The sequence below is a fragment of the Thrips palmi genome, unplaced genomic scaffold (assembly GCF_012932325.1).
Source record: "Thrips palmi isolate BJ-2018 unplaced genomic scaffold, TpBJ-2018v1 HiC_scaffold_12, whole genome shotgun sequence".
Lineage (NCBI taxonomy): Eukaryota > Metazoa > Arthropoda > Insecta > Thysanoptera > Thripidae > Thrips > Thrips palmi.
This window is the reverse complement of record NW_023144623.1, coordinates 13,098,830-13,120,017: the sequence shown is the minus strand read 5'-3', so window position 1 is coordinate 13,120,017 and position 21,188 is coordinate 13,098,830. Positions and strand designations below refer to the sequence as shown.

Here is a 21,188-nt window from a genome sequence, read left to right as displayed (position 1 = left end):
TACTTTTTTGTGTCCTTGAGCAGTTCGTGGTCCTTAACAGGTGCTACTACTTTGCTTTCTTTCGGGAGGACAGGCCTGGTGGAGTTTTGAGGAAAGTCACTACTTTTAACTTTTCTGTAAATCGAGAGCAAGAGGCGCCTAATATTTGTTAAATTCATCTCAAGTCCGAATTTTCGATTTGAAATAGTGATAAAAATCTGACGGAACACGACGGTCCTCCAGGATTGGTGGGTGTAGGCTGCAAGGCTTCTACATGAACACAACGTGAGTTGTTAGCAAACTTTATTTCAGGTTTATCAGAATAATCACATATAAAGACAGCTGCTTTCGAGACAGTTTCTCGAACCTCCTCATATTATTAATCTTACATAAACTTTACCAACAGACCAGTCAATGAAGAAAAAAATATCATTGGACTGTATCGCACTTACGAAATATTCCATTTATAAATTTGTCATTTAGTTTGTCAGTCTCCTCCACTTTGTTTTCCAGCTTGTAATTTTCCCCCCTGTGTGTTTTTGTTTTTGTTTATTTTCGTCGCGTGAGTCGTGAGTGACGGTTTGTTGGAATCTGCTGGTCCCCACCCCCTCCCAGCAGTGGGGTGGGAGCCGGGTAGATTCCCTGCATTCGCTGCTTTCTCAATCCACCAGGTCCGTGTCACCACTACTAAATGCAATACAAGCTCCCTCCAGTGTCGTCCCCAAAAGCGAAATAAAAACAACAATGCCATGGGTATTATGTCGAAAGCGAAACATTCAGTTTGCACAATAAACATTGTTTTCTTTATACAGTGTTACACATCCTCGCGACATGGCGGACCCCAAGTATGTCGTCTGTGGTGTAAAGGGTGTTTATTTCTTAAAAAAAGAAAAAGTCAAAAAAGAAACCGAGAGAGTGTTTGAAATAGTTGTGATGGAATTTCGAACTGTCAGACAAGAGATCGTTCGGCCGCGCGGACACTCCTCTCTTAAATAAAATTAAAAACGTCACGATGAAAATAGTCAAGAAAAATAACGCGTGTTTTGTTTGTTTCTGGTCACCGCGCTCCTGTTCCCTTTATTCCTTCATCCGCGTTCAAAACTTAGAAGGCCTCGGATGAGCTTCTGGTCTCCTGCACCATGTACACCTGGGAGCCGGGGACGGTGGAGGTGGTCACGAAGGTGCGGTGCTTGGCGCGGATCAGGGACAGGTTGCTCTCGGCGTTCTCGGCGCGGTCCTCGGCGGCCTCGAGCTCGCGCTGGAAGCGGCGGACCCGGGTCACCGACTGCTGCGACATGCCCTCCTGCAACGCGGGAACGGGGCGGGGCGGTTAATTAGGGTAGGGCACACGCAAAACCACTGCACAGTGGGCCAGAAGACCGGTGGGGGCGGCCAAAACTCTTGACCCGTTTTGAGCTCCAGAGTCGCTTAATGGGACTGGAACCGAACGTGTGACCCCATCAATGGATTGCTCTTCCAACGAGGAATCCATTGATGGGGTCACACGTTCGGTTCAAGTCCCATTTAGCGGCTCTGGAGCGCAAAACGCAAAACTCAAATCTAGAGATTTGGCCGCCTCCAACGAGCTTCTAGCCCACTGCGTGCACAATTGACTCCGAACTTCGAAAAATTCCGAACCCTCCTATGTTTTTAGTTTGAGTGAGTTTTCCGCAGGTAACAGAAAAATCTTTTCGAAACACGAAGCTTCCCACAATTTCCAAAAAAGCCTCGGAATGCACTTCTCGAATTTTTTTGACGAGCACAACACATTGGTTTGTTGCGGTCGAGCAGAGACATGCACGCCAGGAGACTGATTCCGAGAGCCGCACTTCTGTCTCTCTCCAACTCGTGGAGCGCCCCATAGCAGCGGGAGAGACAGAGCGACGAAAACGACTCTCGGAATCAGTCTACTCACCGTGTCGGCGACAACACCTGTGATATCCACACCACGCACCTGTTCGTTCAGCTGTCGCTTGTAAATGTTGACCTTCTGCGTCGTCTTGTCGAGCATCTCCTGCAGCAGGGCCACGTTCTTCTGGTCCTCCTCGCTCTGGATCATGACCTCCTTGACGTGGCGTTCCTTCTTGCGCAGGATCTTGATGGTCTCGGCGTGGCGCCTCTTCTCCTCGTCCAGCTCCAGCTCCAGGTCGCGCATCTGCAGCGAGCGCAGCGAGGAGAGGTCAGTCAAAACAGGAAAGAATAACTTTTGGCTTTGTGTGTACAGCGTGTATACCCTGTTTACACCGTACACACAGTATGGACTGCAAGCACGGCTTCCCCCCCCCCTTTCCCACCGTCTCTTGGCCTCCAAATAGCCGCCTGTAAGGTGGGCAAAACGCTATACTTTGTCCCTGTAAGAGGGAAAAAATGCCACTTTGCCCCTGTAAGCAGGCAAAAAGTGCCACTTTGTCCTTAAAAGTAGGCAAAAAGTGCCACTTTGGCCCTGAAAGTAGGCAAAAAATGCCTCTGTGTCTCAGTAAGTAGACCAAAAAGTGCCACTTTGCCCCTGTAATATGGCAAAAGTGTCACACGCCCTTGTAAGCAGGCAAAAAGTACCACTTTGCCCGTGTAAGTCGGCAAAAAGCGCCATATTGCCCCTGTAAGTGGGCAAAAAGTGCACTTTGACGCTCCCTCAGGCCGACTCTGGATCCGCCGCTAGATACACTTTATACACTGCTAAAAATCGCTTTTTAACAGTATACGCACCCTGGCTTCCAGCTTGCTGATGATGCGCTTGCCGCCCACGATGGCGTTGGCCTCGACCTCCTCCAGGCGCACGGACAGGTTCTTGACTTCGATCTCCAGGGACTTCTTGATGGTCTCGATCTTGATGACGCGCTCCTGCTCCTCGTGGAGGGTCTCCACGACGTGCTTGAGCTCGACCTGCACGCGTTGGTACCTCTCGTCGGAGATCTGCAACATGGACCCGTTTCAAAACCACCGCGCTAAAAGTGTCCGAAAGCAATCCCATAGTCTTATGCCCTTGGCGCCCGAAAAAAAATAACTCTTTTGTGGTCATTGCCTTTGTTTGACGGTCTGAATTGGAAAGCTGCAATCGAAAATCTTGTATCCACAATCAAAAGCAGTGGCAGCCCGGGTACACTTCTAAGACGACAACTAACTCAACTGGGGTTTGTTGTCATCGAACAGGTGCCCGGTCGTATAGCAACCAGCTTTCAGTGGCAGGTATCGGATTTTCTATTATAGTTCTCCAATTCAGCCTATCAAACAGAGTTGACAACCACAACAGAGATTTCTTTTTGTGCACCCAAAAAAAATGACTTCTTGAATCAAGAAAAATTTAACTTTTCTTGGTTTTTGCAAGAAAATTTTTCTTAATCCATTTTTTTTCTTGAATAAAGAAAATTTTTCTTGTGTCAAGATTATTTTTCTTACAAAAACCAAGAAAATCAAAAATCAAGAAAACATTTTTTTTTGGGTGTGTGGCGCGCAGAGCGCTCTGCTCTCCTCACCTTGAGCTCCTTGGTGACCTCCTCGTAGTCGCCGGCCAGGGTGCCCAGCTCCTGCTCCAGCTTGGAGCGGGAGGCGGCCAGGTTGACGTTGATGGTGGTGAGCTCGTTGATCCTGCTCTGGGCCTCCTCGTACATCTGCTCGGCGGTGCGCTTGGAGCGCAGGGCCTGCTCGTAGTTGCCGCGCACCTCCTCCAGCTCGGAGGTCAGGGACTGCAGGCGGCGCTGGGCGATGCCGTACTGGTCCAGGGTCACGGCCAGCTGCCTCTGGGTCTCGTCGTAGTGAGCCTGGAGCTCCTGTGGGGCACACGCGTGGGGAGCATTAGGCACCGCCCCACAGTGGGTTTGCCAGAAGACCGGTGGAGGCGGCCACAACTCTCGACGCGTTTTGAGCTCCAGAGTCGCTAAACGGGACTCGAACCGAGCGTTCGACCCCATCAATGGATTGCTCTTCGAACAAGGAATCCATAGGTGGGGTCACACGTTCGGTTCGAGTCCCATTTAGCGACTCTAGAGCTCAAAATGCGTCCGAGATTTTGACCAGCTCCACCGGTCTTCTGGCCGACTGTGCGTCCACAATAGGTGCGGATACAGTGTGGGGGCTGCTTACGGTGAGCTGGATGGACTGCTTCTTGATGGTCTTCTGGAGCTCGAGGTTGTTCCTGTTGGCGACGTCCAGGGACATCTCCAGCTCGGTGATGGTCATCTGCATCTTCTTCTTGATGCGGGTCACCTCGGTCTTGAGCTTGGTCTCGGCCTCCACGACGCGGGCGTTGAGCTGCTCGATCTCGATGGCGGTCTGCTTGCTGCAACAGGCGGGGAAGGATCGGTCAACACGCTGGGAACTGCAGGCGCGGATCCAGTGGGGGTGCAAAAGGACGACTCCTTCCCCTCTTTTTGGGCCCTATTTAGCCACCTTCAAGGTAGGCAAAAAGCAAAACTTTGACCCTGTCAGTGAGCAAAAGAAGGCCACTGTTTTCCTCTCCTCCAGCCGGCTCTAGAGATCCGCCGCTGGCTCCCAAGAGGGACACAGGCCACTTTCGAGTCCTTTTACGTCACTTTGAGTTAGCTTGACGTCAATTTAGGTTAACTTGACGTCACTTTGAGTTAACTTGACGTCACTTTAAGTGAACTTGACGTCACTTTTTGACTCAAAACCTGTCTTTAACTCCCTCCCGGTGCCCAGTCCAAACTCGCGACAGTCCCCGTCCATCCCAGTGGGCACTAATTACCTCGCGAAACATGGCACCGATACCAAACGTCACAGAACGACGACGACGATTAGAATCGAAAACAAATGCGCAGAGGAATATTTTTTTTTGCATATGTCTGACAGACGTTTCCTGATGGCTTCCCGCCGCACGCGACCACCCTGCCTGCCCTCCCCACCCCTCTCCGCCCCTTTCTGTTGGCGCAGCACACTGATTCCGAGAGTCGTTCTCGTCGCTCTGTCTCCCTTGCGCTTACGGGGCGCCCCGTTTCGGTGCGAGGGAGACAGAGCGACGAGGACGACTCTCGGCACCAGTCTGCAGCAGCAGGTCACAATACGCCCCCGGTGGCGCCTCCTGGCGGCGGTGGCCGCAAGCAACACGCGAGGCGCCGCGTAGCGCCGCGCGCCGCCACTGTACCTCGGCAATGACAAAAATAGAGCAACAATCTAAAAGTGCAGCAGGTAATAAGGGCACGAGGGCTAAAGGCTCGGCGAGCTTGAGGCTGGCCGGGCTGTGCTAGAGAGCCTCGAAGGGAGAGAGTCGACAGGTCGGTGACGTCAGTGCGCTCTCATTGGATGCGTCTCAGCTGAGCGAGCGCTAAATTATACGATGGTTTAGCAGGCTGGTTCCGAACAGAAATTTCGTCGCTCTGTCTCTCTCTCACACTTTTGGAGGATTCCGTTTGGGATGCGAGAGAGGCTGTTCAGAATCATCCTACATTGCCGAAGCCTCAGAATGAGTCGCCACCTCTCCCCTAAGAGTCCTCCAGGATGCGCTAGCACCGGCAGCAGGCGACCGCGACGCTGTTTCACAGCTCCGTCCTTGTCCAGTCGCCCCTTATGGTGGACAGACCGCCTGTGAGAGCGAGCGAGACAACACGTTGCGGGCGGAAAACCCGGGAAAACCACTCGCCGAACGTTGAACGGGGGAAGTCCAGCGGGAAGGGGGTGCGGGGTGCGCCCTGTCCGCATTCGCTCAGTACACGGAAAGTAATGACTGCGCTCGCGTCGGTCCTCATTCCGATTCCGGGAGTCGTTTTCGTCGCTCTGCCTCTCTCGCACTCATGGGGCGTCCCGTAGGGGTGCGCGAGAGAGACAGAGCGACGAAGGAAACAGCGCGGAGTCGGCCTGCCAGGAACACGGCGAAGCGCTGCGAAGCGAGCGCGGCGATAAGGAATCTGTTGATCCGCCATCATTATGGTTAGTCGCTTTGCCGCGCTTTGCCGCGCTTGGCGGACATCGATCTGAGTGGCGCTTTGCCGCGCTTTGCGCTTGGCGATTCGCTTCCGGGTTCCGGCCAAGCGCCGCGACAGCATTGCCAAACAGCGGCACGAAAGCGCCTCGACTTTTAAACGCTTTTCGCGTCACGACATTGCCGAGCCGAAAAATAAAATTAACGAAGGGGCACGCGCGAGGCTTGGGGGACAATGAGACTCTCTGGCGGCGACGTTGGCAGCGCCCAGGACCGTGGAGCCGTACCGCCATCGTGGTCTCTCTCTGTCTCTCTCGCACTCAAGGCCGCCCGTGTGGGTGCGAGAGAGACAGAGCGACGAGACCTTCCTTCGGAATCGGCCCGCGGGGGAAGTGCCAGCTTGGCAGCGCGGCGGCGGCCAATGTAATGACACTTGCTTCGTTTCCCCCAGAGCCTGAAAGCCCGAAGGCCCGGGAACCGAAAGCACCGAAAGCACCGAAAGCCCGCCCAGCAGTGCTAATATCGCTCTGTAAATAAACGGGAGCGTGCTGCCTGTGGAGCCGCCAGGCCCGGTGTCGCGCTCACAGCGTTTCGACTCGCAAAGGCGGTGCCGTGCTGCGACCCTGCTCTTTGCCTCCAAATAGCGTTTTCGTCGCTCTGTCTCTCTCGCACTCACGGGGCGTCCCGCAGGGGTGGGTGAGGGACAGACGCACTGCTGCTCGTAAGCAAGCTGTTGCCCGTACAGGCCGTCGCCATCGAATCGCATAACCACCGAACCCAGCTCTCCATCTCACTCGCACTCGCGCCTTTCCGCGGCCGCCACCGTGCCACCCCCTGCGGGGTGACTTTGCCCGCCCCGCCCCGCTACGCACTGCACCTGGTGCCCTCGAGGAACTCGTGGGACTTGGCCTGGATGCCGCGGATGTCCCTCTTGAGCGTGTCCAGCGACTGCGTGATGTTGCGCTCCTCGGCCAGCGTGGTGACGGTGGTCACCACCTGCTCCTCGTCCGTCTCGACGCGCCTGCAGCACGACGACAGGGCCGCATCGCGGTCCAGGGCGGCGCGCTGCTCTAGCAGGCCGCGGTCGCCGCGGTCCAGGCCCAGGGCCGACGCGGACCGGTCCAGGCACAGGTTCCTCACGCTCTCCATCATGAGCTTGCCGGCGATGGCGCGGGCCGACTTGCCCTGGTACTCGTTGGTGGGCATGGCGTCGTCGGGGAGCTGTTCTTCACGCGGCGGAGACCGGTCGGCCTGGAGCCTGATCTGGATGGCCTTCTTGAGGGCTGCCTCTTCGGCCGCTCTCCTCGCGGCCCGCTCCTGCTGCCACTTTCTCCTCTCGGCGGCGTCCGCGGCGACGGCGGCGACGGCGGCGACGGCTTGGGCGGCGACGTCAACGTCGAGCTCCTCCGAGATGCGGTGCAGGTCGCGTCCGAGACTGGTGTCCGCGTCCTGGTCAGCCGGGTAGGCCCAGACCGCGGGGTGGGTGCCGGGGCGGCGCGGGGCGGCGTGGAGGTTGGCGTTGAGCAGGCTGGCGACCCCCACCGAACGCTGCACCGCCAGCTGGTCCGCCCGAGTCCACCCGACGCGGTCCCGAACGCGGCGCTCCGCCTCGGCCTTGCGGCGGAGGCAGGTGGGGTCGGACACACTGATGGGCCTGTACCGCCATGGCGGGTGCTCCCGGAGCTGGATGTCGCGCTCCACGGCGGAGTAGTCCGGCGTCGGGAAGTACGCCTTGATGCCGTGGTCGTCCGTCGGGTCGTAGTACTTGGTGGCCGGGTTGTTCTTGCTCGGCAGGTTCGGGTGCCTCTTCTTCTTCTTGTCGTTCTTACGGTCCCGCATGGTGAGGGTTCGTCGGGTTCGTTGTCGTCTTCGTTTCCGGTTCCGGCGTCGGCGGCCTCGGGGGTTCGGGTTCGGGGTTCGGATCCCGGGGGCGCACGACTCGCGGTTCGTTCGGTCAGCGATCGACTGGCGGTCGGCGGCATGGCGGCATCCCAGGGCGCCAGGGTGCCGGCCAGGGTGCCGGCCAGGGTGCCGGCCAGGGTGGGGTCCTGGGGGACGCCGTGGCCTCGGCGTCGTGGCCGCGCAGACGCCATGACCCGTCCAGGGCCACCGCCGCCATTCGTTTAATGGAAGTATCGGCATTGCGCCCTATTTTTAGAAACCCAAACGGGCATTGTGGCCATTGGCGCTATCACTGCGAGGCCAGAGGGCAGCGGGGCGCGCAGTGGCCGGCAGGGGACTCGTCGGGGTGCTGCAGGGCTGAGGAGGCACCTGGCAGCGCGCCGGTGACCTGCCCCAACCCGCGGCCACCTGAGGCCACCACAGCCCGACACAGCCCGAGGCACCGCTGCGGCCCCCTTCCCCGCAACACACAGCCGCCCCCACCCCCGCTGCCGCCGAGACACACATCTGGCTTCTGTCGAGAATCAATCGCACGTCGTGCACGTCGCTCTGACGAATGGCGGCACGCGGCACGCCGGCCCTTCAAAGAGACGGTGCGACTACACTCGACTACACTGCCCTGCAAGTCCAGAAGGAGGCCGCGCGGCGCGACTACACTGCCCTGCAAATCCAGGAGGCCGCACCGCGCGACTATACTGCCCTGCCCGGCCCTGCCAATCCAGGAGGAGGCCGCGCGGCGCGACTACACTGCCCTGCAAGTCCAGGAGGAGGCCGCGCGGCGCGACTACACTGCCCTGCAAATCCAGGAGGCCGCACCGCGCGACCACACTGCCCTGCAAGTCCAGGAGGAGGCCGCGCGGCGCGACTACACTGCCCTGCAAATCCAGGAGGCCGCACCGCGCGACTACACTGCCCTGCCCGGCCCTGCCAATCCAGGAGGAGGCCGCGCGGCGCGACGTGCGTGCGTTGCCTACGCTGGCACACCCCTTTGCGACTTTGACTAATGCTCGAGTCCGAATCAGTTCCGCACGTGTAGTGGGCGGCGTAATCGCATTAGTGCGCGCGGGGCGGTCCGTTCCGCCCCTAAGCAGCGGCTTGACTCCGGACAGCGCCGTCGTCTCTCTGTCTCTCTCGCACCCACACGGGCCCCACCATGAGTGCGAGAGAGACAGAGCGTCGAGGCCGCTGTTGGGAACCAAAGGCAGGAACCATGTAGGGTCTTTTGCGCAGCCTTATACTGTTTGGTTTTCATGCTCTGTCGGTACGACTATCTCGCCCCCATCTCCCTTATCCTGTCGCTCTCGCTGGATTCCTGTGATGAGCTAATCGCTCCTGATCGACCCACTCCGGCCACTGACTGCCCCTGCCAGTGCAGGCCCGTCGCTCTGTCTCTCTCACACCCATGCAGGATGCCCCATGAGTGCGAGAGAGACAGGGCGACGAAAACGACTCTCGGAATCAGTCTGGCCGCACTCGAGCAGGACACGGCGGCCGTGCCCGTCATGGAGTGGCGTGCGACACGGTGACCCGCCTGTCCGGCTCAAGGTGGAGGCCCCGCAGCCCTCGCTCTGTCTCTCTCGCACTCACGGGGTGTGACGCAGTGGTGCGAGAGAGACAGAGCGAGGACTGCTGGCCGCGGACTCGCTCGACTGTGGAGCCACCGCACAGTGGACCAGAAGACCGGTGGAGGCGGCCAAAACTCTCAACGCGTTTTGAGCTACAGAGTCGCTAAATGGGACTCGAACCGAACGTGTGACCCCATCAATGGATTGCTCTCCGAACGAGGAATTCATTGGTGGGGTCACACGTTCGGTTCGAGGCCTACTCTGTAGCTCAAAACGCGTCTTGAGTTTTGGCCGCCTCCACCGGTCTTCTCACCCACTGTGCACCGCTGCCGCCGTCGCCACCGCCGCCCGATCCAATCCACTCTTATCTCGGACTCTCTATAAGGACTCCGGAGGCGCGACTCGCTGTCGGAAAATCGAAAATCGAACCAAGGCGGCGGTGAATAAACGGAGAGGCGGGGGAGGGGAGGGGGAGGGGAGGGGGAGGATCCGGGCGGCGAGGGTGGCGCCCGGAACGGCCCGGAAGGTGCCAAGCAGCCAAGCACCACGCCAAGGCCGCCACTTGACCCTCTCCACCGCTGTCGCCGCCCTGCAGCCCTGCCGGCTGATTCCGAGTCGTTTCCGTCGCCTCGTCTCTCTCGCACCTGCACAGGACGCCCCACGAGCGCGAGAGAGACAGAGCGACGAAAACGACTCTCGGAATCAGTCTGCAGTCTGCCCCCTGTTCGGCCATCGGGCCGCCTCTTGAGCGCGGCCGCGCCGCCCACGCCCAAAGTTACTGAGAAGGGACTGTACCTGCGGCCTTGGTGTGTATAATTATCAGGGTAGCTCACGCGAGGGTGTGCCTCCCTCCGCTCCGCCTCGCCGTGCCTCGCCGCGCCAGAGACAACCTTGCCGGTGCCAAGCTGGCCAAGCGCGCGCCGGCATTGTTCGTTCATCGCGCGCGCTTTTTCATCGCGGACCTTGGCGCTTCCCTGCCTCCCTCCTCGATGACGAGACGTGACGCGGCCGCCTCGTGTCTGGCGGACGCCAAGACGGACGCCAGAACGGACGCCAGGACGCGGACGGCACGCCGGACGCCCCGCGCGCTGCCAAGTGTTATGCGGTACGGTACGGTGTGCTGGCGCGGCTGCGCCTGCAGACCGAGAGTCGTTTTCGTCGCTCTGTCTCTCTCACACATGCACGGAACGCCCCATGAGCGCGAGAGAGACAGAGCGACTCTCGGAATCAGTGGTCAGCTGGGCTGCGCGGCGGCTGACGCCGAGACCAGCGGGCTCATCAACAAGGGCATGCTATCTGGGTCAATTGTCCGTCGTTACCGCCCTGCCCGCCGGCCAGCGGCCAGCCTTTGGGCGAGGTTAGCACCACGCCGTCATCGTACAGACCGGTGGAAAAGAAACTCATTCGGCAGATGGGAGAACTCGAACGCGCCGGCGCCGGTATTCGAACCCGGAACTTTGGCGTCCGTCGGCGACGACACTGCGCGCTCGGCCAACGTCAACGTCGGCCTCCACGGCGTAGATGCAAGCGCACGCGTCATAATCTCACTCTGTTCGGCTGGTCCGCTATAAATACGGGGTGACTTGACTTGCATACCCCTCCCCTGCCCCTCTCACCCAGCAGCCAATTCACGCCCTGCTTCACCGTGTTTTGCCGCAAAGGCGGCAACGCGGTGGCGCAATGCTTGCATGTCGTGTGGGTCACGCCCAGCGCCGCGTCCAACGCGACACCACACTGTCCGCTTTGCTCTCCCGGGCAAAACATCTACATTGTTGTGGAGGGTTGTTTTTCGCGCGAGCTCGCGAGCGGCCCGTCGGTCGACCGGGGAACAAGACAACCTCCACCGCGTCCTGTTTGGGAGAGGCGGCCGTGCCTTCCGGTGTGAGAGAGACAGGGCGAAGCGTCACGTAGTGAGGGCCTGCCTGCCGGTGCGAGAGAGACAGGGCGAAGCGTCACGTAGTGAGGCCGCCTGCGGTGCGAGAGAGACAGGGCGAAGCGTCACGTAGTGAGGCTGCCTGCCGGTGCGAGAGAGACAGGGCGAAGCGTCACGTAGTGAGGGCCTGCCTGCCGGTGCGAGAGAGACAGGGCGAAGCGTCACGTAGTGAGGGCCTGCCTGCCGGTGCGAGAGAGACAGGGCGAAGCGTCACGTAGTGAGGGCCTGCCTGCCGGTGCGAGAGAGACAGGGCGAAGCGTCACGTAGTGAGGGCCTGCCTGCCGGTGCGAGAGAGACAGGGCGAAGCGTCGGGCGTCACGTTGCAAGGGCCTGCCCGCCTCGGCAAGCCGATACGTCTGTCTCTCTCGCACTCCTACGGGGCGCCCCGTGAGTGCGACAGAGACAGCGACGAAAAGACTCTGCGGAAACGGTCTGCCGCCGGGACGAGGACTAGGGCCGCGCCTAGCCGCCGCGCCCGGCCAGCCTTTAGGCCAGCCCGCCAGAAATAGACGCTCAGGGACGCGGCGCCGCGTGGCACCTCGCCGTCCACCTTGACGCCCAGGCCCAGGTTGACGTCCACGACTCAAGTGAACACCGGACGGCGATACCCCGCGCCTAGAGACCCGGCCGGCGCGGCGGCCCGGACCCGAGGGCTTGCCCGAGATGACGGAGATAGGCGTGATGTATGCGGAGGGCGGGGCGCACCGGGGCGCACCGGGGCGGCCAGGCCGGGCAGCCCAGGGCAGCCAGGCAGCCAGGCAGCCAGGCAGCCAGCGCAGGTGCACTGGAACGACCGAGGCGCCCGGCAGGTAGGCAGCAGCGTGGCAGCAGAGTGCAACGCGTTGCCTACCTGCCGCTGCTCGGGCGCTCAGCGCTCCCGCCGGCCCAGCGCGAGGGGTCTGTCCGAGCGTACCAGCGCGAAGATACCCCCTGCCTCTCCGCCCCGCCCCGCTGGCGCTACCCCGCGGAGGACCAGCTGATTTTAGCCCCACGCCCACAGCCACAGCGCACAGTGGGCCAGAAGACAGGTGGAGGCGGTCAAAATCCCGGACGACGCGTTTTGATCTACAGAGTCGCTGAATGGGACTCAAACTGTGTGACCCCACCAACGGATTGCTCTCCGAACGAGGAATCTATTGGTGGGGTCACACGCTCGGTTCGAGTCCTGTTTAACGACTCTGGAGCTCAAAATGCGTGTAGAGCTTTCGCTGCCTGCACCGACATTCTGGCTCACTGTGCGCCTCCCTCTGAAGGTGGGGCAAAAAGTAAGTGATTTTTACGACCCCCCTCCCCTCTCTGGATCCGCCCTTGCCCGCGGAACGCGGAGGCGACTCGACTCACCGGATGCATTCGATCTCCTCGTCCTTCTCGGACAGGCGCTTCTCGGCGTCGTGGCGGAACTGGTTGAAGTCGGCGACCAGGCGCTGGTTGCGCTGCTCCTCAGCCTTGCGGCCCTGCAAGCCGCACGCCGAGGGCGCTCTCAGCAAAGGAAGCACACTTATAATGTGTAAAGCCCCAGCAGACTGATTCCGAGAGTCGTTTTCGTCGCTCTGTCTTCCTCGCGCTCATGGAGCGTCCCGTATGGGTGCGAGAGAGACAGAGCGAGACTCTCGGAATGCAGGGCGGTGGAGTGTCTGCTTACGGCCTCGGCCTCCTTGTAGGCGGCGGTGAGCTCCTCGCGCTCGTTCTCCAGGCGGCGCAGCTCGATCTCCAGCTCGTGCAGGCGGCGCGTCAGCTCGGTCAGGTTGGCCTTGCACTCGTGGAGGTCGTCTGCGGGGCAGGGCAAGGCAGGTCAGGGGTGGATCAGGTCGGGAATACTCCGCGCCACAGACCCAGTGGCGCGTGGCGGCGGAGATACCCCGCGCGTCGACGGGGTGCTCGGTTGGCTCCGCAAACGGGCGTTTCAACCCACTGCACTGGCGTGCCATGTGGGTTAGTTTGGGGAAGAACAGTATACGAGGTAAGAGAAGTGCACTCTTGAGTGGAAACCTTGTCTTTGAGCCATCTCTCGACCAGTTATTTCAACCAAACATGAAAACTTGAGTGCAAAATCCTTGTTGGATTTCGAGATGCCGCTGCTGTGGGATCACTCAGGGGGGTGCATTTTTCTTACTCTGTACTTTTCTTCCTCACCTTACACCTACACACTGAAAACCTTGGTGAGTACTCAGTACACACTTTCGTACTCAAAGTTTGTACTTTACTGTTCTATGTGTGTACTCAGTACACATTAAATGTTTATGTACTTTTATTGCCCATAATTATGACCATATTTGTACAAACGCAAGCTATGTACAATTTTCTACGTAAATTAGGGACAATATTTCCATATTGTACTTAAGTCTTTCTAAAATTGTACCTATTATATGAACAAATTTTCTCACTTTCGCATGTATAGATATGGATAAAAAGTCCACAAGAATTTAGAGTACACGCACTCAACTTTACAGTGCACACACACATACACACACACACACACACACATACGCACACGCACACACAGACACACACAAATGCTGATCGTCGATCGGCTTACCGGACAGCTTCTTGTTCTCGCGGTTCAGGGCGTCCTTCTGCTCGCGGGTCTTGTCCAGCTCGTGCACGGTGCGCTGCAGCTCCTGGGCCTTGTTGCGCAGGTCGCGCTGGGACTGCTCGTAGAGGGCGGTGGTCTCGTCCAGGCGCGACTTGATCTCGATGTTGATGCGCTCCAGCTGCTCGGTGCGCTTCTGCAGCTCCCGGGCGGTGTTGTTGGCCTTCTCGAGGTCGATGATGAGGACCTCGACCTCGGACTGCAGGCGGGACTTCTGCTTCTCGAGGTTGTTGACCTTCACGATGAGGGTCTCGATGTGCTCCTCCTGCTCCTGGAGACGGGCGGTGTACTTGCGGCTGCAGGGACGGGAAAAAATAGTCATCGGTCAGTTTGTCCGCTTTTTCACTGTTTAAAAAAAATGAAAATTCCCGAAAGTGCGTTTTGATGCTTCTTCGGGGATTTCCAGAGGTCTCTCAATTTTTCGAAGAACGGAGGTAATTTTAGTGTGCACTCAGTGCACTTTTTCGTACTCAAAGTGTGCACTCAGAAATCACTGTTCTCACTACACACTTTAGTACTGTATGTGTGACACCTTCCTTTACAGTGATGTTCTCCGGAAATTTCCAAGATTTTTTGAACAGCGTGTTTTTGTTTGCAAGTTTGCGCCGTTTTGGTAGACTTACCGGATCTCCTCGACCTCCTCGGCGCGGGCGGCGGCCTCGGTCTCGTACTTGCTCTTCCAGGCCTGGGCGTCGCCGTTGGCCTTGATGAGCTGCCTCTCCAGGTCCAGGCGGGCCTCGGACTCCTCCTCCAGCTGCACGCGGACGGACTCCAGCTCGACCTCGACCTGGTGGAGGGAAGCCTCCAGCATGGAGCGCCTCTGGAAATCGAAAACAGAAAAAGTTTTGAAAATTTAGGTTTGTATCAGCAATCTTCTTCGGTTTTTGAATGCAAACCCAGACCGCTTGCATGATGAATACTGCACTGGTAAAACCGAAGCGAAGCAGCACAGTGGGCCACAGTCAAAGTCCCGGACGGGATGTTTTGCCCCGGAGTCGCTAAATGGCGCTCGAACCGAACGTGACCCCGACCCCACCAATAGATTGCTCTCCGCACGAGGTATCCATTGGTGGGGTCTCGCTCGGTTGGAGTCGCATTTAGCGACTCAGGAGCTCAAAACGCATCTAGAATTTTGGCCGTCTCCACCACACTGAGAATGAAAAAGTCATGATCAATACCCAATTTTGGGCGAGGTTTACTTTCTCACCCAAATTTGGGCGAGGAATGTTTCCTCGCCCAATTTTGGGTGAGGAAGGGTGTATCAGCTCTAGCTCCATAGTATTATGACCCAAATTTGGATGAGGAAACTTTCCTCACCCGAATTTGGGCGAGGAAAATTTCCTGACCCAAATTTGGGTAATAAAGAATTCCCCACCCAAAATTTTAGTCATGATCATGACTCTTTCATTCTCAGTGCAGTCTTCTAGCCCACTATGCTTCGTTGTGCGATTCACTCAAGGAACTGCGCTCAAAGTCAAGCGAAGATAACGAATTCTCCAATGCATTTAGATAGGCGGGAGAGAACAGAGAGTTTAGCAGCCACTACGCTTGAAGAAAGACGCACACTGGTGTACTTGACACCCGCGACATCAACTCAAACTAGAAACTGCAGCTCACCCTCTCGTCGTCTTCGAGTCTGCGGCGGGCGTCCTCGAGCTGGCCGGCGAGCTGGCTCTTGAGGTAGGTGGCGTTCTCGATGTTGACCTTGAGGTCCTGGACCTCCTTGGTGAGCTCGATGTTCTCCTGGGACAGGCGGGTCTTGTGCGAGGTGATGTCGACGATGGTGCGGTTCAGCTCCTCGATGCGGATGTTCAACTCGTGGATGGTCACCTCCAGCTTCTCGGAGTGCTTGACGACAACGATCTGCGGAAGTGCGTTGCTTTTTGTTAGGTTAGATTTAGTTAGGTTAGGTACGGTTAGGTTTCGCGTTTGGACACACAACAATTCCTTATGCACACTGAAAACCTTGGTGCGTACTCCGTACACACTTTCGTACCCAGTACTCAGTTTTGTGTTCTCAGTACACACTTTAGTGCTCTATATGTGTACGACGAAGTACACACTTAACTTTACAGTTCACTTTTCGTACGTAAGTTACGCACTATCTTGCACATGCATAACCTAAACTGCATAAAATTGTTTGCACGAAGAAATTTGTACATATGAAAAATACAGTGCGTAACTGACAAACAAAAAGTGTATAAGGATTTTGTGTGTGCAGAAACGAGACGATCAATCTCAAAAGAATTGGCATTGGTTTGAATCCTACCCTCTCCTTGTTGATGTTCTCGACCTGTGACATGAGTTCGAAAACTTCGGCTTGGAATTTGCTCTTTTCCTTTTCAATCCTGTGGGACAAAGAAGATCGTTAGTTGTGTGATAGACTGCCATATATTACCATGTAGGTTTTGTGAATGGTAATTTGTGTAGTACTTTTTCGGTCAATGTTTAACAACAACGAGAAAAACTCATAAATTTTAGTCTGTACAATAAGGCATTTTTTGAGTGACGTTGACTCACCTCTGCCTCTGCTTGGTGAGGACGTCGATTTGGTCTTGGAAGTCGGCGACTGACTCCTGGTGCTTCTTGCGAAGCAGGTGAGCGGTCTCCTCAGACTCAATGTGGACATCTTCGAGAAGTTTGCGGAGCTTGGTGAGCTCTGTGTCGCGTTTCTTGTTAATCTCGAACTGCGCGACCAAACGCCTATGTTATTAGGTTTCAGAAGAAAGAAAAAACAAGAAAAGAGCAAAATAACCTGCCACCGGCAGGATTTGAACCCGCGCCACAACGGACCTGTCCCTCGGCACCGCACTCAGCCTCTTCCAGACGCTCTGACAGGGAGATGACTTGAACGGAGAGGTCAGCCTTCTCGCGTTCAATCTGCAAGACAAAAAGGCGAGTCAGTCGTGGCATTCTCGACACCACCGTAAACAATAAATCTCCGGTATTTACGACGGTGCTCCTTGGAAAAAATGTTTCCGAGTGAACTGGCGTAAATTCGCGAAGACTCTTCGTAAATCCACCGATATTTTCGTACAGAAGAATCTTCGCAAATTTACACCGGGACCTTCGGTATTTTTTTTTTGTCTTCAGATATACCTCTGTTAATTCTCAATTTACTTCTTTCAGTGAGTGGAATGGACTATCACGCATGAGGAAAACGGAACGAGAATCGAAAAGCTAGTGGGAAACGGACGAGAGAGTGACCAGTATTTTTAGCGGGGCGCGTTCCTCAAGCTCAACGCCGTGGCTTCGCTAGCTTGGGCTGGTGCCTGCATCAACAAGCGTGGCGGGGCGAGGCAGGGGCGAGGCAGGGGGAGGAAGACCCGCGTCGCCCGTTTGCCCGCCGCGTCCCACGGGAAACTGTTCCTGGTTGAATCTCGGCACGGTAAAACCATCTCCTAGGAATTGATCGATATCCCTAAGAATCTCAGGAGGTTTTCCTGGGAATTGACTCCTGGGAGTTCTTAGGGGATGGTTTTACCGTGCGCTTCGCCCGAGACTTTGGGCTCTTGCAGAGCAGTAAGTAGCTCTGGCTCGTGAATCGTCTTAGGTGCGATGCACTGGTCTAGTGCACGCCAAAACCACATTTATTGAACCAAGAAAATTTACTTTCATTAAGTGAATTTGCTTGAACCATTCAAGAAATTTCCCTTATTTCGAGTAAATTAGCCTGGCTCAAGGAACGAATTAATTTTTCTGGTGTAAACCAGCACGAGCATCGCCAGGCCGTTTTCTTAGAGATTGGTGCGCCCGGCACGGCCTTGCAGCAGGCGGACTCCAAACAGTGCTCGCGTCGCTGTCTCTCTCTCTCTCTCTCTCTCTCTCTCTCTCTCTCTCTCTCTCTCTCTCTCTCTCTCTCTCTCTCTCTCTCTCTCTCTCTCTCGCACCGCCAGGACGCTCATGAGTGCGAGAGAGACGAAGATCGACGAAGGACGGCTCAGAGTCAATCCCTGCAGGGCGAACAAGAACCAGCTGTTCCACTCCAAACGCGTAAACCTCCGACGCCCATCGTGGATGAAAATGCACCCTTGCGGACACAATACACCGGTGTCTGGGTGTTTTTTTAGTCCGCGAGTTGCCGTTTTAGTGGGCGAGCCCACCGCGGCGCCGGCAGCGCGCTCTGTCGGCTCGCCGCTCTAAAATTACGAAATCACTCGAAGGCAAGCCGAGACGCTGGCTGCCGCTGGCCGCGAGGCGCGCCGGGCCGGGCCCGGGCCCACGCACTGGCTCACACACTGGTCACTTCCTCGTCTCTCTCGCTCCCACGCGCGACGCGATAAATTCTTCGTCCCGCCTACCTTGGTGACACTTTCACTCACTCACACAAAAAAAGAAAAAGGCCGTTTCGTTTGTTTTTTTCTTTATACATCTCTTTTTTCGTTACGAAACAGCCTGGCTTCTACATCATTCGTTGTACTCACCCTCTGCCTCAGTTCGCGTTCGGACTCGAGGTCCTCGTGGAGGAGCCGGATTTTGTCCTGCAACACAGAAGGACGCACTTAATCAGCTGTTTTCGGACACCGCATAATCTGCCAGCCCTCCCGTTCGCCATTTTCAAGTCATTTTTCAACTGAATATTGAATCCACCCCTAATGTTCACAGCAGCGGAAATGAACTCAAATGTATTGCAGTCCGGACCAGTGTCGCCACATGACCAGTCAAAAGTTTGCGCGGCGCACCAGTGTCGAATCGAACAGGTTGCCAACCTCACAGCCGATCTTTTAGGCCACTTCCTGAGAGCACAGCCTAGATAGATGTTGTGTGACAGGATGAGGTTGGCAACCCTTTAGACACTGGTCCATCGCGGGGCTTTTAGCCGAACAGTGGTCGCACTCGCACGGTAAATCCATCTCCTGGGTTTCTCAAGAAAATTGGTCAATTTCCAGGAAAATCTGCTATTTGTAGGAACATTGGTCAATTCCCAGGAGATGGTTCTACCGTGCGGGACCGCGGCCGCTGGAGCGCCGTGAGGGTAGGCCGCACGGCGACACGCGAGCGTGGCGGGACTGCCTACCCTCGACTTCACAGGGGCCCAGCCAGCCCCCTCCAGCCCCCAACCGTGACGCGTCTCCAGAACCACTCACGTTTACAGTGCAGACTCAACACTCACTGTTAAAACAAGTCTTGCGGATTCCCGAAACGGAAATATTGCCCCTGATTTTCAGGTAAAATTCAAAACCAATGTTTTTATTGTAAACAAGTTTCCAGCAGGTAGCACAAAAAAATAATTTGAAAATCGATTTTTTTTTTATTTCTAGCGCAGCTTCGGACCACACTTTCCGGGCTGTTCAAATTTACTTTTGACAGTGCTGAAGAAAGCATCAATATGTCCAGAGTACACACACCACACACACAGATTACTTGAGTGTGCTGGGTACACACTTTTACTGTTTGCAATGCATTGTTCGAGAGGAGCATGCACTACGGTTCCGCTTCCACTCGTGGAATGGTTTAAAGAAAAACCTGGTAGGACATACAGCATATTACATGCAAAACAAACTCCAAATCAAACCCCAGTTGAACGCGCGCAGGTACATCAATAAAGAAAATTTAGGACTGCAGCTAAAAGACTTGTCACCGGTGCTACATGTAGCTTGCGAACGAAAAGGATTTTGCACCTGCGCTGTAGCACATCATCCAAACATTTAATCGGGCGCATCGACAAGAAATCTTTTGCGTGGCATGGCCTTCGGATACACCGATTTGAAAGTTAAAAACAGTGATTTGAAAGCTAGAAAGGTTTTACCCTATTTTACAAATGTATGCAATCTGACAAAAACTACAAAGAAAATAAACCAACTTCCGCGTAAAACAAATAACAAAATTTCAGCTTGTTTTTCTGTGGTTTGAATTCCTTCCCCCACCGCCTAGCCGTGAGTCACTAGGCGGGGTTGTAACGGCCGGTGCTGGGAGGGGGGAGGGGGAGGCCGGCATGGGGGAGGGGGAGGGGGAGGGGGGCGAGCCTTCCGCGCTGCTGTAACGTATCCCGGCGACGCCCAGCCCCAAATCTAGATCCCGCCCCGGCTGCTGGCGGTCTGGCGGCGCTTTGGCCGTGGCGCCGCTGCCCGAGGTGCCCGGCGACTGGGCAGGCAGGGACCTAACGCCCCTCCAGGGCCATCAGGGCCATCTTGGGGTAGGCCAGGCCCCGGCCCGGCCTGCGCGGAGTTGCATGGGGAGCGAAACAAACAAACGAATGCGTACTTCGGAAAGACAAAAGCCGACATGAAATTTCTGGGCCTTTGCGTACGCCGCGTTGACGCGCTGCACTGTACCAGCTTGCGTGAGACGCGCTTCGAGAGCCCCAACACGGCTGAGCATCAAAAACAAATCTAACCGAATTCGTTTGGAAAAGTACAGATTTTGCTGTTGTTTTTTTTTTCCTCCTGCCCAGCTGGTTCCCACGCACGCGCGCTGGCTTCGCGCTGCTTGGCTGCTTCGCGTGCGGCGTGCTCGGCGTGCCGGGGCGGGGTCGTGTCGGGGGTCTTGCAGGCGGAGGTCCTAGCATGCCGATGCGGGCCCAGGGCGGGGCGTGCGGGGCGCTGCTACACCTCACCGTGCACGTCGAGGCCTCGCTGTTAATCCCACTCACTCGTCGCACTGTTCACTTTCACTTTCCACTTTGGCGGTAACCAAAAACTTGCTTCCATTTTCCTTTTTGTTTTTTGCACATTGAAAACACACACTCGGCGTCACTCGCTGCACTTTGCTGCACTGGCTTGCTTGGCGGCGGCCCGCGCGCACGTAATCCAGAGGCGCTGGCGGTCGACGCGGAGGTGCTCGGACGCGGCCGCGGACACGGCCGCGGACACGGCCTCCGCGGCGGGGCGAGGCGGCGAGGCCGAGGGCGAGGCTTACCTCCAACCGGGTCAGCGCGCTGAGGTCGGCGGAGTACTCGATGCTGACGTTGGCATCGCCACCCCCGTGGCCCGTGCTCCTGTATGTGTACTTGCTGGTCTTGGTGATGCCGGCCATCTTGGGCGGGTCGGTGAACTGTGAGTCTTTCTTTTCGAGTGGTGGGTAGGGACCCAGGAAAAAGTCACGTTCACGGAGCGGTCCGGCCCGGTCTGGGTGCGGTGTCGATCGAGGTGGTCGCGGCTGAGAATCTCGCGCCGACTGGCTCGCGGACCCGCGGAACCACGGAACCGCCCCGGTCGGAAAGGGGGAGGGGGAGGGGGCAGGATCCCACGGGCGCTTTTGCGTTCGTGTGTGCGCGGCCGCTCTGGCCGCGGGCCGCCGTCCACGCAGCCTCCTTGGTATTTCGGTACGCCCGGGGCGCGGCGCGGCGGCGAGGGCTCGTCGCCGCGTCAGGCCCCCTCCCCCTCCCCCCTCCCCCCTCACCGGTGC

General features: G+C 57.0%; 1 protein-coding gene across 1 annotated transcript; it reads right to left on the bottom strand.

Moving 5' to 3' along the window:
• Positions 1-265: 265 nt before the first annotated feature.
• Positions 266-21,002, bottom strand: LOC117640065 (paramyosin, long form). Its single transcript, XM_034376291.1, has 15 exons — positions 20,700-21,002; positions 18,266-18,322; positions 16,635-16,721; positions 16,362-16,528; positions 16,111-16,189; positions 15,459-15,704; positions 14,465-14,661; positions 13,788-14,137; positions 12,894-13,021; positions 12,593-12,705; positions 4,060-4,255; positions 3,453-3,746; positions 2,686-2,892; positions 1,934-2,134; positions 266-1,282 (listed from the first exon to the last, which is right to left on the bottom strand). Exons 1-15 carry the CDS (start codon positions 20,814-20,816, stop codon positions 1,082-1,084), a joined length of 2,640 nt encoding a protein of 879 aa, XP_034232182.1. The 5' UTR covers positions 20,817-21,002; the 3' UTR covers positions 266-1,081.
• Between the last annotated feature and the right edge of the window lie 186 nt (positions 21,003-21,188).